This window comes from Pseudonaja textilis, chromosome 13 (genome assembly GCF_049901715.1).
Source record: "Pseudonaja textilis isolate UNSWEBS1 chromosome 13, rPseTex1.2, whole genome shotgun sequence".
NCBI classification, from domain to species: Eukaryota; Metazoa; Chordata; class Lepidosauria; order Squamata; family Elapidae; genus Pseudonaja; species Pseudonaja textilis.
The window spans coordinates 13,785,605-13,802,111 of record NC_142002.1 but is presented as its reverse complement, the minus strand read 5'-3'; the positions used below and the strand labels follow the sequence as shown (position 1 = coordinate 13,802,111).

General features: G+C 37.9%; 1 protein-coding gene across 2 annotated transcripts; it reads left to right on the top strand.

Annotated features, from left to right (window-relative positions):
* Positions 1–1,989: 1,989 nt before the first annotated feature.
* On the top strand, positions 1,990–16,162 carry DUT (deoxyuridine triphosphatase). Of its 2 annotated transcripts, XM_087941449.1 has the most exons (8): positions 1,990–2,183; positions 2,899–3,088; positions 5,716–5,807; positions 5,912–5,956; positions 6,803–6,877; positions 14,049–14,119; positions 14,787–14,861; positions 15,847–16,162. In XM_087941449.1, the coding sequence occupies exons 1-7, from the start codon at positions 2,156–2,158 to the stop codon at positions 14,841–14,843; spliced, it is 558 nt and encodes a 185-aa protein (XP_087797575.1). In that variant the 5' UTR covers positions 1,990–2,155; the 3' UTR covers positions 14,844–14,861; positions 15,847–16,162. The 2 variants fall into 2 exon arrangements, with proteins under 2 accessions (XP_087797575.1, XP_026565506.1); XM_026709721.2 differs by lacking the exon at positions 15,847–16,162 and having other exon boundaries at positions 1,991–2,183; positions 14,787–14,910.
* The last annotated feature ends 345 nt before the right edge of the window (positions 16,163–16,507 follow it).

The window sequence follows — 16,507 nt, the reverse complement described above, 5'->3', positions numbered from 1 at the left end:
TGCCATAATCAGCTTCTAAAACCAACTAAGGCTGGTGAAGAGGCTCAAGATAAAAGAAGCCTCCAACTGAGATGTTTGGATTTTTAAACAATGGAAATACAAATGATGCCTTCATCATGGGTGCCTTCTTTTTGTTTAGGGGGGCTGGATTAAAAAAAAATTCAGATAACTCCAAACTTGGAATGGCCTCTTATTCTTTGTCTGGCAACCTCTGAACAAAAAAAGGAGAACAACAACTCTCCAGAAATATATTAAAAAAATTTTTTCCAGCAGGCTTCAGGATCCCATGGATTTAGGGATCCACCCAATCATCTTGCAGGGGAAATGGACAGCATAAAAATTTAATAAAATTTAAAAAGGGAGCCCACAAGATTACATTGTGTATATGATGGTAGTCCATTGATGACATTAACATCTGGTTTTAATGGCTTGTTTCTCACATGTGGGGTAGATGGCTATATAATCTTGATAAACAGAGTTCCAAAGATGGGCAATTATACAGGCCATCCTCAGCTTACAACCACAGTCGAGCCCCAAATTTAAGTTAAATGAGAAATTTGTTAAGTGAGCTTCCCCCTTTTTACAACTTTTCTTGGCACCGTTAAGTGAATCATTGCAAAAGTTAAGTTAGTACCACGGGGGTTTCCCCGATTGACTTTGCCAGTCAGAAGGTTGCATAAGGAGGGATTACATGACCCTGGGACGCTGCAACGGTCATAAATATGAGTCAGTTGACAAGCAAGCGGCTCAGTTTTGATCCCATGACCGTGCAGATGTTGAAACAGTCACAAGTGTGAAAAATGGTCACAAGTCACTTTTTTCAGTGATGTTGTAACTTTGAATGGCCATTAAATGAACTGTTGTTAAAAGTCAAGGACTACCTGCATAAATTTGACTGATAAATGAATCCTGGATATACAGTTTCAACTTCTACCCTCAAACGACACTATAGGGCACTGCACACCAGAATAGCAATAGCACTTAGACTTATATACCACTTTATAGTGCTTTACAGCCCTTTACAGATTAACTAGACACAAGGACAGTTTTTCCCCGAATTCCATCACTCTGCTAAACCATTAATTCCCACAACACTGTCAAACTACTAAGACCGTATTACTATTATTCTTCTCATCCTTTATCTGTCTCCTTTCTACTCATGACTATAATTGTGTCATACCTATCTCTGTTACCTATCTCTTCCCATTTATGACTATAACCGCGTTGCTTGTATCTTTACAATTTATATTGTTTTGTTTCCTAGTATGATCTGATTGCTTATTAGTAACCTATGATTATCTAAGTCAGTGGTTCCCAACCTTTTTTTCGCCCTGCACCCCTAAAGAAATTTCACTCGAACCTCGCACCCCCTGAAATTTAGACTTTAGGAACTACTGAATGCATTAAATATATGGTAGGATTGAATCTTTTCAGCTATGTATGTGACGGCCACTAAATAACGATACTTAACTCTAAAATGAAAACAAAGTTAATCCATTGCATAATAAATAAAAATGCCAACATATAGCCAATAACCTATTATTTACCTGGACTTTTCTCGCACCCCCTGGAATATCGTCTCGCACCCCAGGTTGGGAACCCCTGATCTAAGTGTTGTATCTTATGATTCTTGATGAATGTATTTTATTTTTTCTTTATGTCCACTGAGAGCATATGCACCAAAGACAAATTCCTTGTGTGTCCAATCACACTTGACCAATAAAGAATTCTATTCTATTCTAATTTCTATTCTAAACACATATATAGATATCATCCTCAAGGTCTCTGGTTCCTAGTCCTCCATTCACGCAACTGAAGGCTCCTTCATCCCCATTCAGGGAATCCCACCTGAGCAGCTTTTCCTAAAAGGGTCCGTGTTCCGGTTTCTCTCCAGGCAAAGTCACCCCGGGGAAGCGAGGCTGGGTCTTAATCGAGGCCTCTGAAGCCAAACCCTGGTTAGAGGACGTCTCGTGTGAATGCAGCCTTCCTGACTTCTCTCGACCCCCGGCCGAGGAGAAGGGGAGAAAAGACAAGGCTGCCATCTTAGCCTCCTCCCGATCTACCAGAGACAGCGAGGCTGCTTTTCTCCCTCTCCGGTCTCGGAGGCAGAAGAACGAGCAACACGAGGCCGAAAAAAGGTCCTTCAGACGCTGCCATGGCTCCCCTGCGCTGCCTCAAGCACAGTAAGGACAAAGCTTTAACCACCACCACCCCCATCCTTAGAGGAAGGTGGACTCTTCCATAAGGAGTAATAGGGCCCTCTCGGCCTCGCCGAACACCGTTGGGCAAAACCATTCCTATACGCGGGGGATTGGGTTCCGTCCTAAAAGCAGACCGCAACGACGGGGGAAATCGGTAGTTCAGTTAAACAACCTCATTCGTGCGGGTGGGGTTTTTGGTGTTTTTTTTTTTGCCTCCCGCAAGAAAAGCAGCCGCCATTTTATTTATCTGACTGAAATTAGCAAGCCTCAAGTAGGGATGAGGGAGGCTGAGCGGGTCCTTCCACCCCGAAACTCCTTCCTCCCCGAAATCCCCTCACACACGAACCAGGCATTTCTGGCGACCGTTCTTTTGGAAGAGGCAGAAAAGACCGCCCAAATCCGAAATGAAATTCCCAGAGACTTAGGCTCTCTATTTCTTTTTTTCCCCTTTAAGAAAATCCCGATTCGGACGACCCAACGTCATTATTATTATTTTATTATTCTGACAAGACAGGGCAAATCCCGCCTCCGCCCTGAGCCCATTGGAGGGTCCTTAACGGGGTCCTCGCGCGCCCATTGGCCGTTGGTGCCGCGCGCGCCCATTGGCCGTTGGTGCCGCAGGCCGTTCCTTTTCAAAAAGAAAAAGAAAAAAAGCGCGGGCTTTCGGGGCGTCTCCCAGTCTTCTTTTTTCCCTCAGAATTAGCCGCCTTTTTTCGCGCCTTCGCCATGCCAGTCTCCACAATAATCCCCGGAGAATCTTCCAGCGCCGCGCTGGATATTCCCAACGGCGACACGGTTTATCAGACTCTGCGTTTCGTCAAGCTGACCGAAAACGCTTTTGCGCCTTCTAAAGGATCTTCCCGGGCGGCGGGCTACGATTTGTACAGGTAAGAAAGAACAGGGTTTTTCTGTGGAAACTTCAAGCCGCAATTGTCTCAAAGTTGTTGTTTTCCCCAAAAGGCAGCTGGACTTTCTTGATGTTTTCTTTGAAAATGTCTCGCTTCTCATCCAAGTAGTTTTTTCAGATAAACTGAGGAAGCTTCTTGGAAGAGAAGTGAAACGTTTTCAAAGAAAGTCCAGCTGCCTTTTTTGGGGGGGAAAAACACATTTGAGACAAGAAACAGGGTGGACTTCTTACAGCTTGAAACCGATCTTTAATCAAACAGTCATTGCTGCATTGTTCTTTTTAATGGTGGGCTGTCAGATGTGAAATGGGCAGCTATATGAATTTAAATAATAAATATTGAGCTGTTTGAATTTTAGACGGCTTTTTTCAGAGTATTCTGTGCTAACTGATAAAACAGTTTTTCTCCAAGTACTTTTCCAAGCAAATAAGACTATAACTGGTACAGATAAAACGGTAATCCGTTCATTTGAATCCAAGATCCACCTGTAACTCCAATCTGCAGGTGGTCCTCGTTTAACAACCTCAAATGGGGGACCAGCAACTCTTGTTGCTAAGCAATGGCGTCGTTAAATGAGACCTGTGACGGCAGGGACACAGTTTGCTCTATTACTGCCGGCTTCTCCATTGATTCTCCTTGTTGGAAGGGCAGTTGTGAGCGTGCAAACGGCAATCATCGTGCAGCTGTGGATTAACGCAACATTCCCACCAACCGCAAACTGCACGAATGTCAGTTGTACGGATGGTTCTCGACTCCCAAGCATTAGTTTAACGACCGTTCAAAGTGACAGCGGCAATGAAAAATATGACTTACGGCCAGCCGGTTCTGTAGGCCTGGCTAAGTGGGCGTGGCTTCTTTTTTTGGAGCATCCCACCCCACCCTGGTTTTGGGGCCTTGGGGAAGCCTTCTATTGGGGGGGGCTTTGCTCCCAGGAAGGGAAAAAAATGGAACACGGGGATGCACCCCTCACACCAGCAAAAAAAACCCCCCACACACCCCTTTTTGCCTCCTGGGCCTCAGGGAAGCCGCCTGGGCGAAGCAGTAAGACAGCGAGGGGGATCCCAGCACAGCTGATCATCAGAACAGCTGATCGTTGGGAGGGGGGTAAGAAATACCTTAGGTAGCGACTGGGACCGGGGAGAATGCAGTCAGCAATGTCGCGCATGCGCAGTAAGGACTGACTGGATGGGGAGGGGAGGTGCCAGCCAGAGACGTGGTTTGGCGGTTCTCTGAACTGCGCAGAATCGTAACCAGTTCTATAGAACCGATCCGAACCAGTAGAATCCCACCGCTGCCGTTTTTTCACACTTATAACCTTGGCAGCGTCCCTGTGGTCACGTGATCAGGATCGAGACACTTGGCAACTGACTCACATTTATGAGGGTTGCAATGTCCTGGGGTCACTTGATCGGGTTTGGGGATCTTCTGTTCTGACCTAAGCATCACAAAATCACAAAGCAGACTCTTCGTCCCAACAAAACCCCTTATATTTAGGCTAATGTGAATTCCTCTCATTCATATCCAGCAAAGTCCCGGCAAACCATCTTTCAAGAGTGATTTACAACTATAGACCTTCTCACGGTTGGAGAGTTGCCAGGCCATAGCAAACAAATCTTCACCCTAGTTAAATGAACTAATTGTCTTCTGGAGACACTGCTCCTCTTTTGCTCTTTATTCCCTATGGGAGGGCCATTCACTGTCCACTTATGGCTTTACTCCTGAGTTGACTGTTGTTCCTTAACTGTTTCCTTCTCCTGGCAGTTCTGCACATGTGCATATTGGGAACAGGCTCCAGCTGTTCTTCTGCCCCACTGATCTCCGATTTCAAAGGCAGCTGATAACTGTAAGATGGCCCTGGCCCCATCTCTGCTTCCAACACAGAGCACTCGTCAGAGCCTTCCCCAGACTCCAGGACTGGCCCATGTTCCTCCCCAACCTCCTCACTGAGTCTGCCACCAGCTCCACTGGCGAGCCACAATACCTTCTGACAAGTAAAGTTAATGGGGAAGATTTACTTAATCATGTTACTAATTTAACAGCTGCAATGGTTCAATGGTTAGAACACACTAGTGCAGGCTACTTCTGCTGACTGCCGGCTGCCTGCAATTTGGCAGTTCGAATCTTACCAGGCTCAAGGTTGGCTCAGCCTTCCATCCTTCCGAGATGGATAAAATGAGGAGCCGGATTGCTGGGGGCAAGAGGCTGACTCTGTAAAACCACTTAGAGCTGTAAAACACTGTAAAGTGCAATAAGTAATTGCTGTTGCTGTAATTCACTTAACTGGCTAGAAAGTGAGACAAAGCTCACTTAACAATTGTCTTGCTTGGCAACATACGTTTTGGGCTCAATTGTGGTCATAAGTCGAGAACTACCTGAGTATAAAAAATGTATAAAAAGAAATGATTTTTGCATACAATTTGAACTTACTGATTTTCCCCCCTAGTTATTCATTTTTAGTGTAGTTTTAGTTTATTGTCATTGCACTTTGTACAACAAAATCAAACGCCATCTTCAGTGCACATCATGACCATGAAAATAAACAAACACACATCCTTCACACCCCACACATTGAACTGAAAACCCCCAACATTGCACTCTTTGTTTTGTAGTGCATATGACTGTGAGGTCCCTGCCGTAGGGAAAGCTGTTGTGAAAACAGATATTCAGGTTGCCCTTCCTACTGGCTGCTATGGTCGAGTTGGTAAGTTGTTAAACAGAAAAATTGTAATCTTATAAGTTTGCTAAACTTTTATTTGTGAAAATTAAAAGAGTCATAATTAACACTTTTTCTGTCTTTGATTTAAGCTCCTCGATCTGGATTAGCTGTAAATCATTTCATTGATGTTGGTGGTGAGTAATTGTTTCTGAATGCAATTATATCAGTATATGCATTTAGCTGCTGCAGCATAAAATGCATATTTCATCATTCTTAATTTAGAAAAAACAATTCTTAGTGAAATAAATTGACAGGCTCCAAAATGTGGTTTTGCTTATTTACATTAATTTACATATTTGATAAGATGGCAAAAGAAAATAAGCTCCCTATAATTTTAGTAAAGCTAAACGATGGAGCATATGTTCTTTGCAATAATTTATGATCAAGTTAATTAAAGCACATCTGTTAAAACAATTGACCGTGAACTAAGCTCTGTAGAATTATAGTTGGCTAGATACATTTATCCACTGCATATATTTATTTCAATTAAGCAATGTTTGGAAACAAACATTTTCAAACTTTTTATTTTTAAGGAATCCTCACATTGATTCATTTGCTCCTGAGCTAATAAGACTAATGCTCTACTAAACATAGTAGATTTTAAGTCATGCCTTCTGCCTCATCAGTTTTAATTGAAATTAAGTACAACTAAAGAGTAAACTCTGTTACTGGATTAATACTCTTAGATGTATCATAGAAACACATTGCTAAAGTGAATTTAAAGCAATATTTGCAATATATATCCTTATCTATTACAGATATCAAAAAAAGGGTTAAAGGCGTAACAAATTCCTGTGCAAATGGTAAAATAATCTTGTGCAGTGGACCATAACCCAGTTGCTTTTGAGGCTTGCCAGCATAGCTAACCTGGTTGATCTGGTAGTGGCTGCTTTTGGTTTTTTTCGTGTGCGTTAATTGAATATATATTGGTCTCAAATATACAGTGAAACATCTACACCGTTACATTCTTTTTTTAACAGCTGGAGTAATTGATGAGGACTACAGGGGAAATGTTGGTGTTGTATTGTTTAACTTTGGAAAGGAACCATTTAAAGGTAAAAATAATAATGTGAAGCTGATACTTTCCTTAAATTTCCTGCTTTTAAATTAGAATATACATGTAAAAGGTGAGTGTTGATCAGGAGATGGGAGGAGCTTGCGCCGTGGCGATACGGTCTGCAATCGAGCTCTTCGATTGCAGCCGATATCTCCGCCACTGGCCGGTCCAACGGACCTACGCTGTCCCGTAGGGACAGCCATCGTGAAGAGCATATCCTGAGGATTCCGGGGATACCGCAAAATCCCTGGAGAGCCCGGGTGAAGCTCTTCTTGCCAGCGGCGGAGAGGCAGCCCCATGCTGCTGAGGCCGGGCGACTCAGACGGAAAGAGTTTGAGAAAGAGTTTGTCGGTTGGGTGAGAACTTTTTTTTTATTTAATTTTTGAATTTGGAAAGTTTACTCTAATTATCTGAAGAAACCTGTGTGATTTTTGTTTTGTTTTTGACAAAATTGATTTAGCGGCGTTTTTTAGGGAAACGTCAAAGAGAGAATCCATTTTTCTTTTCTTTGCTTCCGGACTCTATTGTTACTTATTGGATAACTGGACTGTTTTCTTTTTTCTATATATTCATATGTTTTATTCTTCTTCTGGACTTTTTATTTTTATTTTTCTGGGCTAGAGGCTTCTCTTGATTTTGTTTGATTTTTCGGTTTTTGTTTTGTGTATTGCAAGTCGGCTTTCCCTTAAGAGAGGAGGGGGAAAGTGAGAACTATGATACTTTGTAACACTGCCACCTAGAGGCTCGGAAATATTTAAAAAAAGAAAAATAGACTCTTCTTCTCAAGGACATCCCTGATAAGATAGAGGAAAGCACTTTGTGGAATATTATTACAGGTGTCTTTCTGGATATACATGGCTCAGCTTTGAAGCTTGTGGGAAAGAGAAGGGAGTTATAATTAGAGCCTTGGATAATTAAATAGAGTGCAGTGTTGTTGTTTTTTTGAGTTCTGCCAACCCCTTCACTAACATCAAGGTCCTGACTTTTAAGCTTGATTTATTTGCAAAGGAAGCCTCTGAATTTCTTTTTCTACTTATATTTTATTTTGATTTAACTGATTTTATTTTTCTTTTGCCTATTTGGATCCTGTTTTCTCTTTTTTCCTTTTTTTTTTTTTTTTTAATGTACATTAGCGGACTATTTCTTTTTCCTTTTTTTAATTGAGGTTTTTTCTTTTTTTTTTTTTTTTTTTTCTGGCTGGACTAAGGTGTGGAATCTGAAGAAACTTATTTTTCTTGGTTTTTGTTTTGTTTTTTGTTTTTTCTCTTTTTCTTCTTCCCTTCTTCCTTTTTGGCTTTGTCTTGTTTATTATTATTATTGGGTTTTTATTTTTACTGTTACTTTTTTTTATGGTTTTTTTTTTTCTTTTTTTATTGGACTAAGGTCAGGAAGAATTTGAAGAATTTTTTTTTTTTTTTTTTTTTTTTTTTTCTCTCACTTTTGGCTTTTTTATTGTTGGCCTTTTTACCTTGGATTAAAATTTCATATTTTTTTCTCTTTTTTTTGTGGATTAAAATTTGAAAAAACTTGAAGAGTTGGAACCACTTAAAATGAGTAAGAAATTTATATCTTCGGGTGCCTCTATGTCTGCTTCTGCCTCCCCACCATCTGGACAGCGTTCAATTCAGACATTGTTAAAGCAAGATAAAGAGAAAGAAAAAGAACAAGAAAGAGTATCCTTCAGATGATTATGCAAGGAATTCAAGATCTTAAGGTAAAAATGGATACTATTGAACAAAGAACAGGTAGGATGGAACAGATGATGGAAAAATATGAAGAGAGACTCCAAAATGTTGAAGAGGGAGGCAAACAAAGAGAGGAGAAAATTGGAAATATCGACAATAGATTAACAGCGATTGAACAAGAAAAAGTGAGATGTTGAAGTGGGAGTTGGATAGATCAGAATTTTATCTTAGATTCCAAAATATAGAAGAAGAAAAAGGACAAGATTTGGTTGCGATAATGGTAGGAATCTTGGCGGAGGCGCTCGAGATAACAGAAGAGAAGATGATGGATGGAATTGATGAGATATATCGAGTTTTTACAAGATATGCGATGAGAAATAACCTACCCAGAGAAGTTCATATTAGATTTATTAAAAATCCTTGAAGACACAAATATTGCAAGTAGCAAGAGAGAAGCCACTGAAATACAAAAGTAAAGAAATTTTGGTTTTAAAACAAATACCTAGAAGAGTGAGAGAGATGAGAAGAGAATACCGATTCCTGACTAAAAGGTTATTGGAAAAAGAGGTGTCTTACAGGTGGTTGATTCCAGAAGGATTGATGTTTACGTGGCAGGAACAGAGACATAGAATTGATTCAATTGAGAAAGCAGAACTGTTTTGCGCAGAGGTTTTGGAGGCAGAGAAGGAGGAGCAGGAAAGGAGGTCCCATCAATTGAATCTCAAGAGGAACAAATGGAGGTTGGAAAAGAAGAAGGTGCAGTAGGTGGACAAGTGGATATTAAAGATCAACGTGAGGCAAGACCCACGAGAGTGGTTAAATCTAAATATAAAACATAATTATGGAAGAAAAAAATTGATTACAATGAATATAAATGGACTGAATTCAGCTGCTAAGAGAAGGAAGATTTTCCATAAATTAATGAAATTAAGGTTCGACATAATTTGTTTACAAGAAGTTCATATTAAAAAGCAACATGAACAATTGTTATTACAACCAAAATTAGGGAAATTGTTTACCTCTTTGACACAATCCAAGAAAAGAGGGGTGGTTTTATATATTAAAGAGGCCATTCCAGCAAAAATGATTTATACAGATGATGATGGGAGAATATTAATGGTAGAAATAATGGACAATAATAGAAAGATACTTTTGATTGCAATTTATGCACCGAATGATAAACAGGAAGAATTCTATAGAAAATTACATACTAAGACTGCCGAACTTGACTATGCTAATGTAATTATGATGGGAGACTTTAATGGAATTGTGGATAATAGACTTGACTATATTGCAACAACAGTAAAGCATAACAGGAAAACTCTTCCTAAATCCTTTTTAAAATGATAGATGAATTAACTTTAAAAGACATATGGAGGGAAAGAAATGATAAATCTAAGCAATTTACGTTCTATTCAAATAGGCATCTATCATGGTCCAGACTGGATATGATTTGGATCTCAACAGATTTAATGTCTAGTATTCAAGAAGTAAATATTGAAACAAGTACTTGGGCTGACCATAACCCATTGACAATTGAATGGAAGGGACAAAGGAAAAGATCGAGATGGACATTAAATAATTCTATTTTAAAGGATAAGGAATTTATACAATGGATGGAGAAAGAATTGGCCTTCTTCTTTAAAGAGAACAGAAAAGAAGACACCTCAATACAGAATGTTTGGGACACAATGAAGGCCTATGTTAGAGGCTTGATAATAGACTATACAAGAAAAAGAACAACAGGAAAAGGCGAACTCTTAAAGCCTTGGATGATGAATATAAGGGACTTGAAAAAGAATTACAGAAAATGCCACACAGAAAAGATGTTAAAATGAAACTGGATATAACTAAACATAAAATGGATTTAATAGAGAAAGAAGAACTGGCACAGAAAATTAGGAATGCTAAACAGAATTATTTTGAGGATGCAAATAAGCCAGGTAGATGGCTAGCATACAAATTGAGAAAGGAGAAAGAGTCGAGGAAAATACGCAGTTAATAGCGACCAAGGTAAAATTTGTTATGGCAGCAAAGAAAAAAAAGAGATTATTTATGATTTTTATAAGCATTTGTATAAGAAAGAAGACATTGACGAGGAGAAAGTTAAACAATACCTACAGAATGCAAATCTACCTAAGATACCTAAAGAGATTGAAGAAATGCTAGAAAGTAATATAACAATGATGGAGTTAAGTCAAGCACTTAAGAAACAAAATAATGGAAAGGCACCAGGTCCAGACGGGTTTCCTGTAGAATTTTATAAAATCTTTCAAGAATCACTGTGTATTCCACTGTTAGAAGTTATGAATGAAGTTATGTTAAAAAAGATGATACCTAAAACATGGTCAGAGGCTTACATTACACTTATTCCAAAAGAGGAGGCGGACCTACTGCAAATCAAGAATTATAGACCGATTTCTTTACTAAATGCAGATTATAAAATTTTTGCTTCAATATTAGCAGAAAGACTTAAAAAGTACTTGAATAACTTTATCCACCCAGACCAAAATGGGTTTTTGCCAAAGCGACAAATCAGAGACAATATGAGAGTAATTCTGGACACCCTGGAATACTATGAGGCACATCCTGAAAAGCAAATGGCTTTGATATTTTTAGATGCTCAAAAGGCATTTGATAACGTGAATTGGAGATTTATGTTACTTTTAATGGAACAGATGGGCTTTGCTAGAAGATTTATTCAGGCAATAGAAGCAATTTATAATGAACAAACAGCTAAGGTAATGATGGAGGGAGAATTTACAGATCCTATTAATATAAGAAAAGGCACAAGACAAGGTTGTCCTCTTTCTCCCTTGATATTTGTATTGACTTTGGAAGTGTTGAATAGAAATATCAGAGAAGATAAAACTATAAAAGGAATGAAAATTAAAAGGAAGAATTTAAACTACAAGCCTTTGCAGATGACCTAGTCTTTATCTTGGAAGACCCTATAGAAACAGCCTCGAAACTGTTGGAAAAGATAGAGGTCTATGGGGAGGTGGCTGGTTTGAAAATAAATAGAGATAAAACAAAGATTTTGTCAAAGAATATGTTGCTGAAACAAAGGGAAGAGTTGGCAGAACTGTTAAAAATTCAAGTTACAAACAAGGTTAAGTATCTGGGGATATATTTGACATCAAGATGTAGTACATTGAAGGAGAATAATTATATTAAACTTAAACAACAGATAGCTCAAGACTTGAAAAAATGGGAGAACTTACAATTGTCATTAATAGGAAGGATTTCAACAATTAAGATGAATATTTTACCCAGAGTCTTATTTTTGTTTCAAACAATACCAATTAGGCTTGGAAAAGAATATTTTGAGGATTTAAATAAAATTGTTTTGAAGTATATATGGCAAGGTAAGAAAGCAAGAATAAAGTTAAAGCTTTTACAGGATGCTAGATTTAGAGGAGGGTTTGGACTGCCTAATTGGGAGTTGTACTACCAAGCTGCAAACTTGACGTGGGTTAAAGAATGGATAACATTAAGGAAAACCAGATTGTTGACATTAGAAGGTCATGATTTGTTGTTGGGCTGGCATGCTTTTTTATGGTACAAGGAACTAAAACACAGGGGTATTTTAGAAGGCATTATATACGGGAGTCTCTGTGGTTGAATTGGGAGAAGATAAAAAAACAGTGTTATTTGAAAATTCCAGTTTGGTTATCGACGATAGAAGCGTTTTCTTATCCTATAATCTATAAAAAGGAACAAACAGTTAACTATGGGGAATTATTAGATGAAAAGGGTGAACTTAAATCGATGCAAAAATTGGAAGAACAAGGTATACGGATGAATTGGTTTTCATATTTGCAAATATATTCAAAGTACTATGAGGATTCCAAAGCAGAGGGATTTTATGATAAGCAAACTGACTTGGATAAGATTTTGATGGGTACTGATGAAAAGGTGATTAAAAAATTGTATGGTTATTTATTGCAAATTAAGCTTGAGGAAGAACAAGTTAAAGAAACTATGATTGCGGGGGAGGAATTTTGGATATGGGATTGATTTAGAGAAATGGCAGAAATTATGGTCGCAAAATTATAAAATGACAATGTCTACAGCCTATAAAGAAAACTTGTATAAGATGTTTTACAGGTGGCATTTTCCCCGACAAGGATAGCAAGAATGTTTAAGAACAAATCCGAAAAATGCTGGAAATGTCATCAGAAACCTGGTTCATACTATCACATGTGGTGGACTTGTGAGGATGCTAGAAAATATTGGACTAAAATCCACATGTGGCTGGAAAAAATGACAAAGAAGCATATAGACTTGAAACCGGAGTTTTTCTATTGGGAATACTACCAGATACTTATAGTAAAGAGTTGAAATATTTGATTGTAAATGTATTGACTGCTGCTAGGATTGTATTTGCAAAAAATTGGAAAAATGAGAAAATTCCATTGCAAGAAGAAGTTGTAAAGAAAATTTTGGAATGTGCTGAGATGAGTAGATTGACTTTTGAAATTAGAGAGCAAGAAGATAAACAATTTTATTTAGTTTGGGATCTTTTCTATCAATGGTTGAATGATGAAATATTAAAATATAAAAGTTAGATAATAAGGAATAATAATGACTTTATTTTCCCTTTCCTTTTATTGGTTTTTGATACTATATTTATATAATAGTTTTCTTTGTTTCTTTCTTTTTCATATTTGGGATAGAATTGGTATGATTATAAGATTTGTTTTAGAATAAAATATTTAAAATATAGTTATCTCATAAAGGCATGACCGAATAAAAGTTTAGTCAATTTTTATTTTTTTTTCTTTAATAGAGATACTAGGATTTATAAATTTGTATTGATAAGAGTATTATATAAAGTAATTGTAATTGTGACTATGAGGTGAATGCACAAAACCGATGGACCAACCGACTTACGGTGTGTACAAAAATATGGGGGAGCTGATACTTTTATGTTTTGTTGTTGTGTTTTTTATGTTAAAAAAATAATAAAAATTTATATATAAAAAAAAAAAAAAAGTGAGTGTTGATCAGTTTTGACAGAGCAACCGCGGGGGCTTCAGGACAATTCTCCCTTGATGGGAACATGTATATTGCCTTTGCAAATATAGCATTAACCAAAATTTCTCAAACTCTTTAGCTCATCAACCTCTTTATTAAATTTTAGATTGTTCTTTGTCCTCCAAACATTTAGTGTATGAAAATAAATACTACCAACAGCACTTATCAATAATAGCCAAAACAATAACAGGTAGTCCCATTGACCCTTGCAGAATGATATTGACCACAGTGGGGAACCCTGGTGTAAATAATATGTATCCAATTGGACTTTATAAGCAGTCATCCAATCTCCAAGAGGAGAAACAAGCCCATTTCCTTACATTGTCCTTAGTTTAATTACGCAGTATTGTTCTGGCATTTTCCTTAGAATTACTTGACAATGTCTTGATAATGTGTGTGTTTTTTAAACAATATCTGTTTTTGATTTAATTTTATTTTTTTAAGTTAAAAAAGGTGACAGGATTGCTCAACTAATCTGTGAGCGCATCTACTATCCGGTTCTTGAAGAAGTCAAGGTAAGAAATAACTGCTAACCCAGATATCTTACTATTTAATAAAATATGGGAATTAAAAGGATTTATTTAATGTAGAGATAAGGGTGGAATCTATTTGGTTCACATTTACTTCAAAAGCTCAATTTTTTTTTGTCAGTGGTCTGCAGAATTGAGTTTTTAGCAATATAACAAATTCCTTCTGAAAATATATTAGTTATGGATGATTATAAGAAACCTAGGTTGTCATTTATTAGAATGTTTAGGGTGTTTACATATAGAGGTAGACTGTTCAGTTACCATTTGAACTTACAACAACACTAAGAAAAGAGATTTACCACATCGGGGACTGAACTTGCACCCATCGCAAGTTGGGTCCCCAAAGTCATATAATTGGTTTCCCAACAGGTACTTATTTGTGCCAACCCCAGCATCCCAGTCATTATTTGTGACCTTCATGGCAATTTTCAACAAGCAAAGTCAGTGGAAAAGGGGGTGGCAAGTCAGGGTCACATGATGCTATATGTCTGGCACAGTCATATAATGTTACACTTTATGACTGTCTCTTTGTGACAGTTGGCAATCCCAATTGTGGTTAGTGAGGACCACAATTGGGAATTAATGTGTGCACTTTTGTTTACAACTTTTTTTCCTCTGTTGTTCAATTAAATGAATTTCTTCTATTTTTCAGGTTTTGGATGAAACGGAACGTGGCTCAGGTGGTTTTGGATCAACTGGGCAGAAATAAAGAAAACCCTTTTATACGGTATATTTTTGTACATGTTTTTAAAATGTAAATAAACTTTGATAGAAAATTGTGGGATTTTTTTTTTTTCTTACAAGGGAGAGATGTATTTTAAAACATTACTGCAAGAAGAAGAATATAGATCACTCCGGCTGTGTTTACTTAGTGCTTGTTGTAGGGAGAGGAATCTGCCAAAGATAACTAACTTTCAGAGACTACTTAAAACCTACCCCAAAACCCTTGTTCACAATCATAATCTTCCAATCAAATTTTTACTGGAACTTTTTAAAAAACAAGCTGCAATTTAAAAGGACACTCGGAATCAGTTATAGATAGTCCACATTCCATGGCTGAAGTGAAGACTGTACAGAACAAGGAGGGTTTACAATGGGTCCTTGCAATTGTGGATGTCACACCCTCCCCACACTTTCATGGTCTCAATTGGGGCACTTGGCAACACAATGACGTTTCAGTGTCCCGCCCTCAAATGTGAGAATGTGTCTGATTAACTGAGTTGAATAGAGTCCACAAGGCATTCAAGTACAGTACTAGTTGCAATCCTGGTCTGGCAAGACCATAGTAAAGAGCTCATCAAAGCTAGAAAATTGCTGCTGCATTAACATGACACAAAGTAAGCAGGCCTTATCTAATTCTACTTGTTATAAGCAAATTTTAAACTGGCATTGGAACCCTGTTTTTCAGCCGCTGAAATTCTTACTTGTTTCTTCTCTGCAAATATTTATACAAATGTTTAAACATATTAAATTCACAAGAGCAAGAAGCTCACTACCATAAAGCCAGAACGTTGATCAGGCAAGCATGTGATATGCTGAACAATCAATACTTCATGACCCTTTTGTTCTCTGTCAAATATATTGAACCCAAGATAAGATTGTTCATAATTGAGAGATGGTTACAATCATTCCCACTTTAGTAAATAAGCCACTAGAGGGCACTTGAGAATAGCCTTTTCCTGTTTTTTCCCCTTTCTCCAAAAAATGCCTAGGTCTGTAACTAATCAATAGCCCTTCCCTTGAGATTATGTTGGTGGAAAGCAACGGAGCAATGCTTGAGAGAAAGCTGGCAAGAAGATGTCATGGCATGGAGAGAAACAATCTACAACTGAAAAGATTTTGGAAGACTGGCCTGTTTGTACAATTGTTCCTGGCTTACAAATACAAAAAAAAACCTTTCCCCAGCTTGGTTTTTCAACAAGAATGGAAAAATATAGCAAAGAGAAACATTCCTCTTTTTTTCTTTTCTTTCTCAGCCCATCAACTTTCAATTCTTTCAGTTCAAGCTTGATTCTTGCAAGTGTGTTCGATGGTTTGCATTTTAGTGTGTGGCACCCTCAAAACAGGATTTTGTGGTCCCTTAAGGCTATAACACTATTTCTGTCTTGGCTGGGACCCTAGGAATCCTTCAGAAAGATCGTTAAGCTCTGCCATTGTGCTTCGGCTTCAAGGTCATTAAATAAGCTCCAGTATAAGCTGACCTGTTAGTTTGTGTCCCTGTTAAACCCTTCCCTGCAAGAATAATTCCTTTTATTCAATGGGAGTTTAATTTTTGTGTGTGGGAAGAGGGCGCAGCGCTGCAATTTTCAATTTGGATATAGCTGTGACCCTGGATGAATCCATTTTGGCTTCACTGCTTCCCACTTGAATGCG

Excerpts from the sequence above, each read along its gene's own strand:
- DUT (XM_087941449.1), top strand. The coding sequence starts at position 2,156 with ATGGCTCCCCTGCGCTGCCTCAAGCACA. Across the intron at positions 5,808-5,911 it reads TGGCTGCTATGGTCGAGTTG|CTCCTCGATCTGGATTAGCT; the intron begins GTAAGTTGTTAA and ends CTTTGATTTAAG. Across the intron at positions 5,957-6,802 it reads TCATTTCATTGATGTTGGTG|CTGGAGTAATTGATGAGGAC; the intron begins GTGAGTAATTGT and ends TTTTTTTAACAG.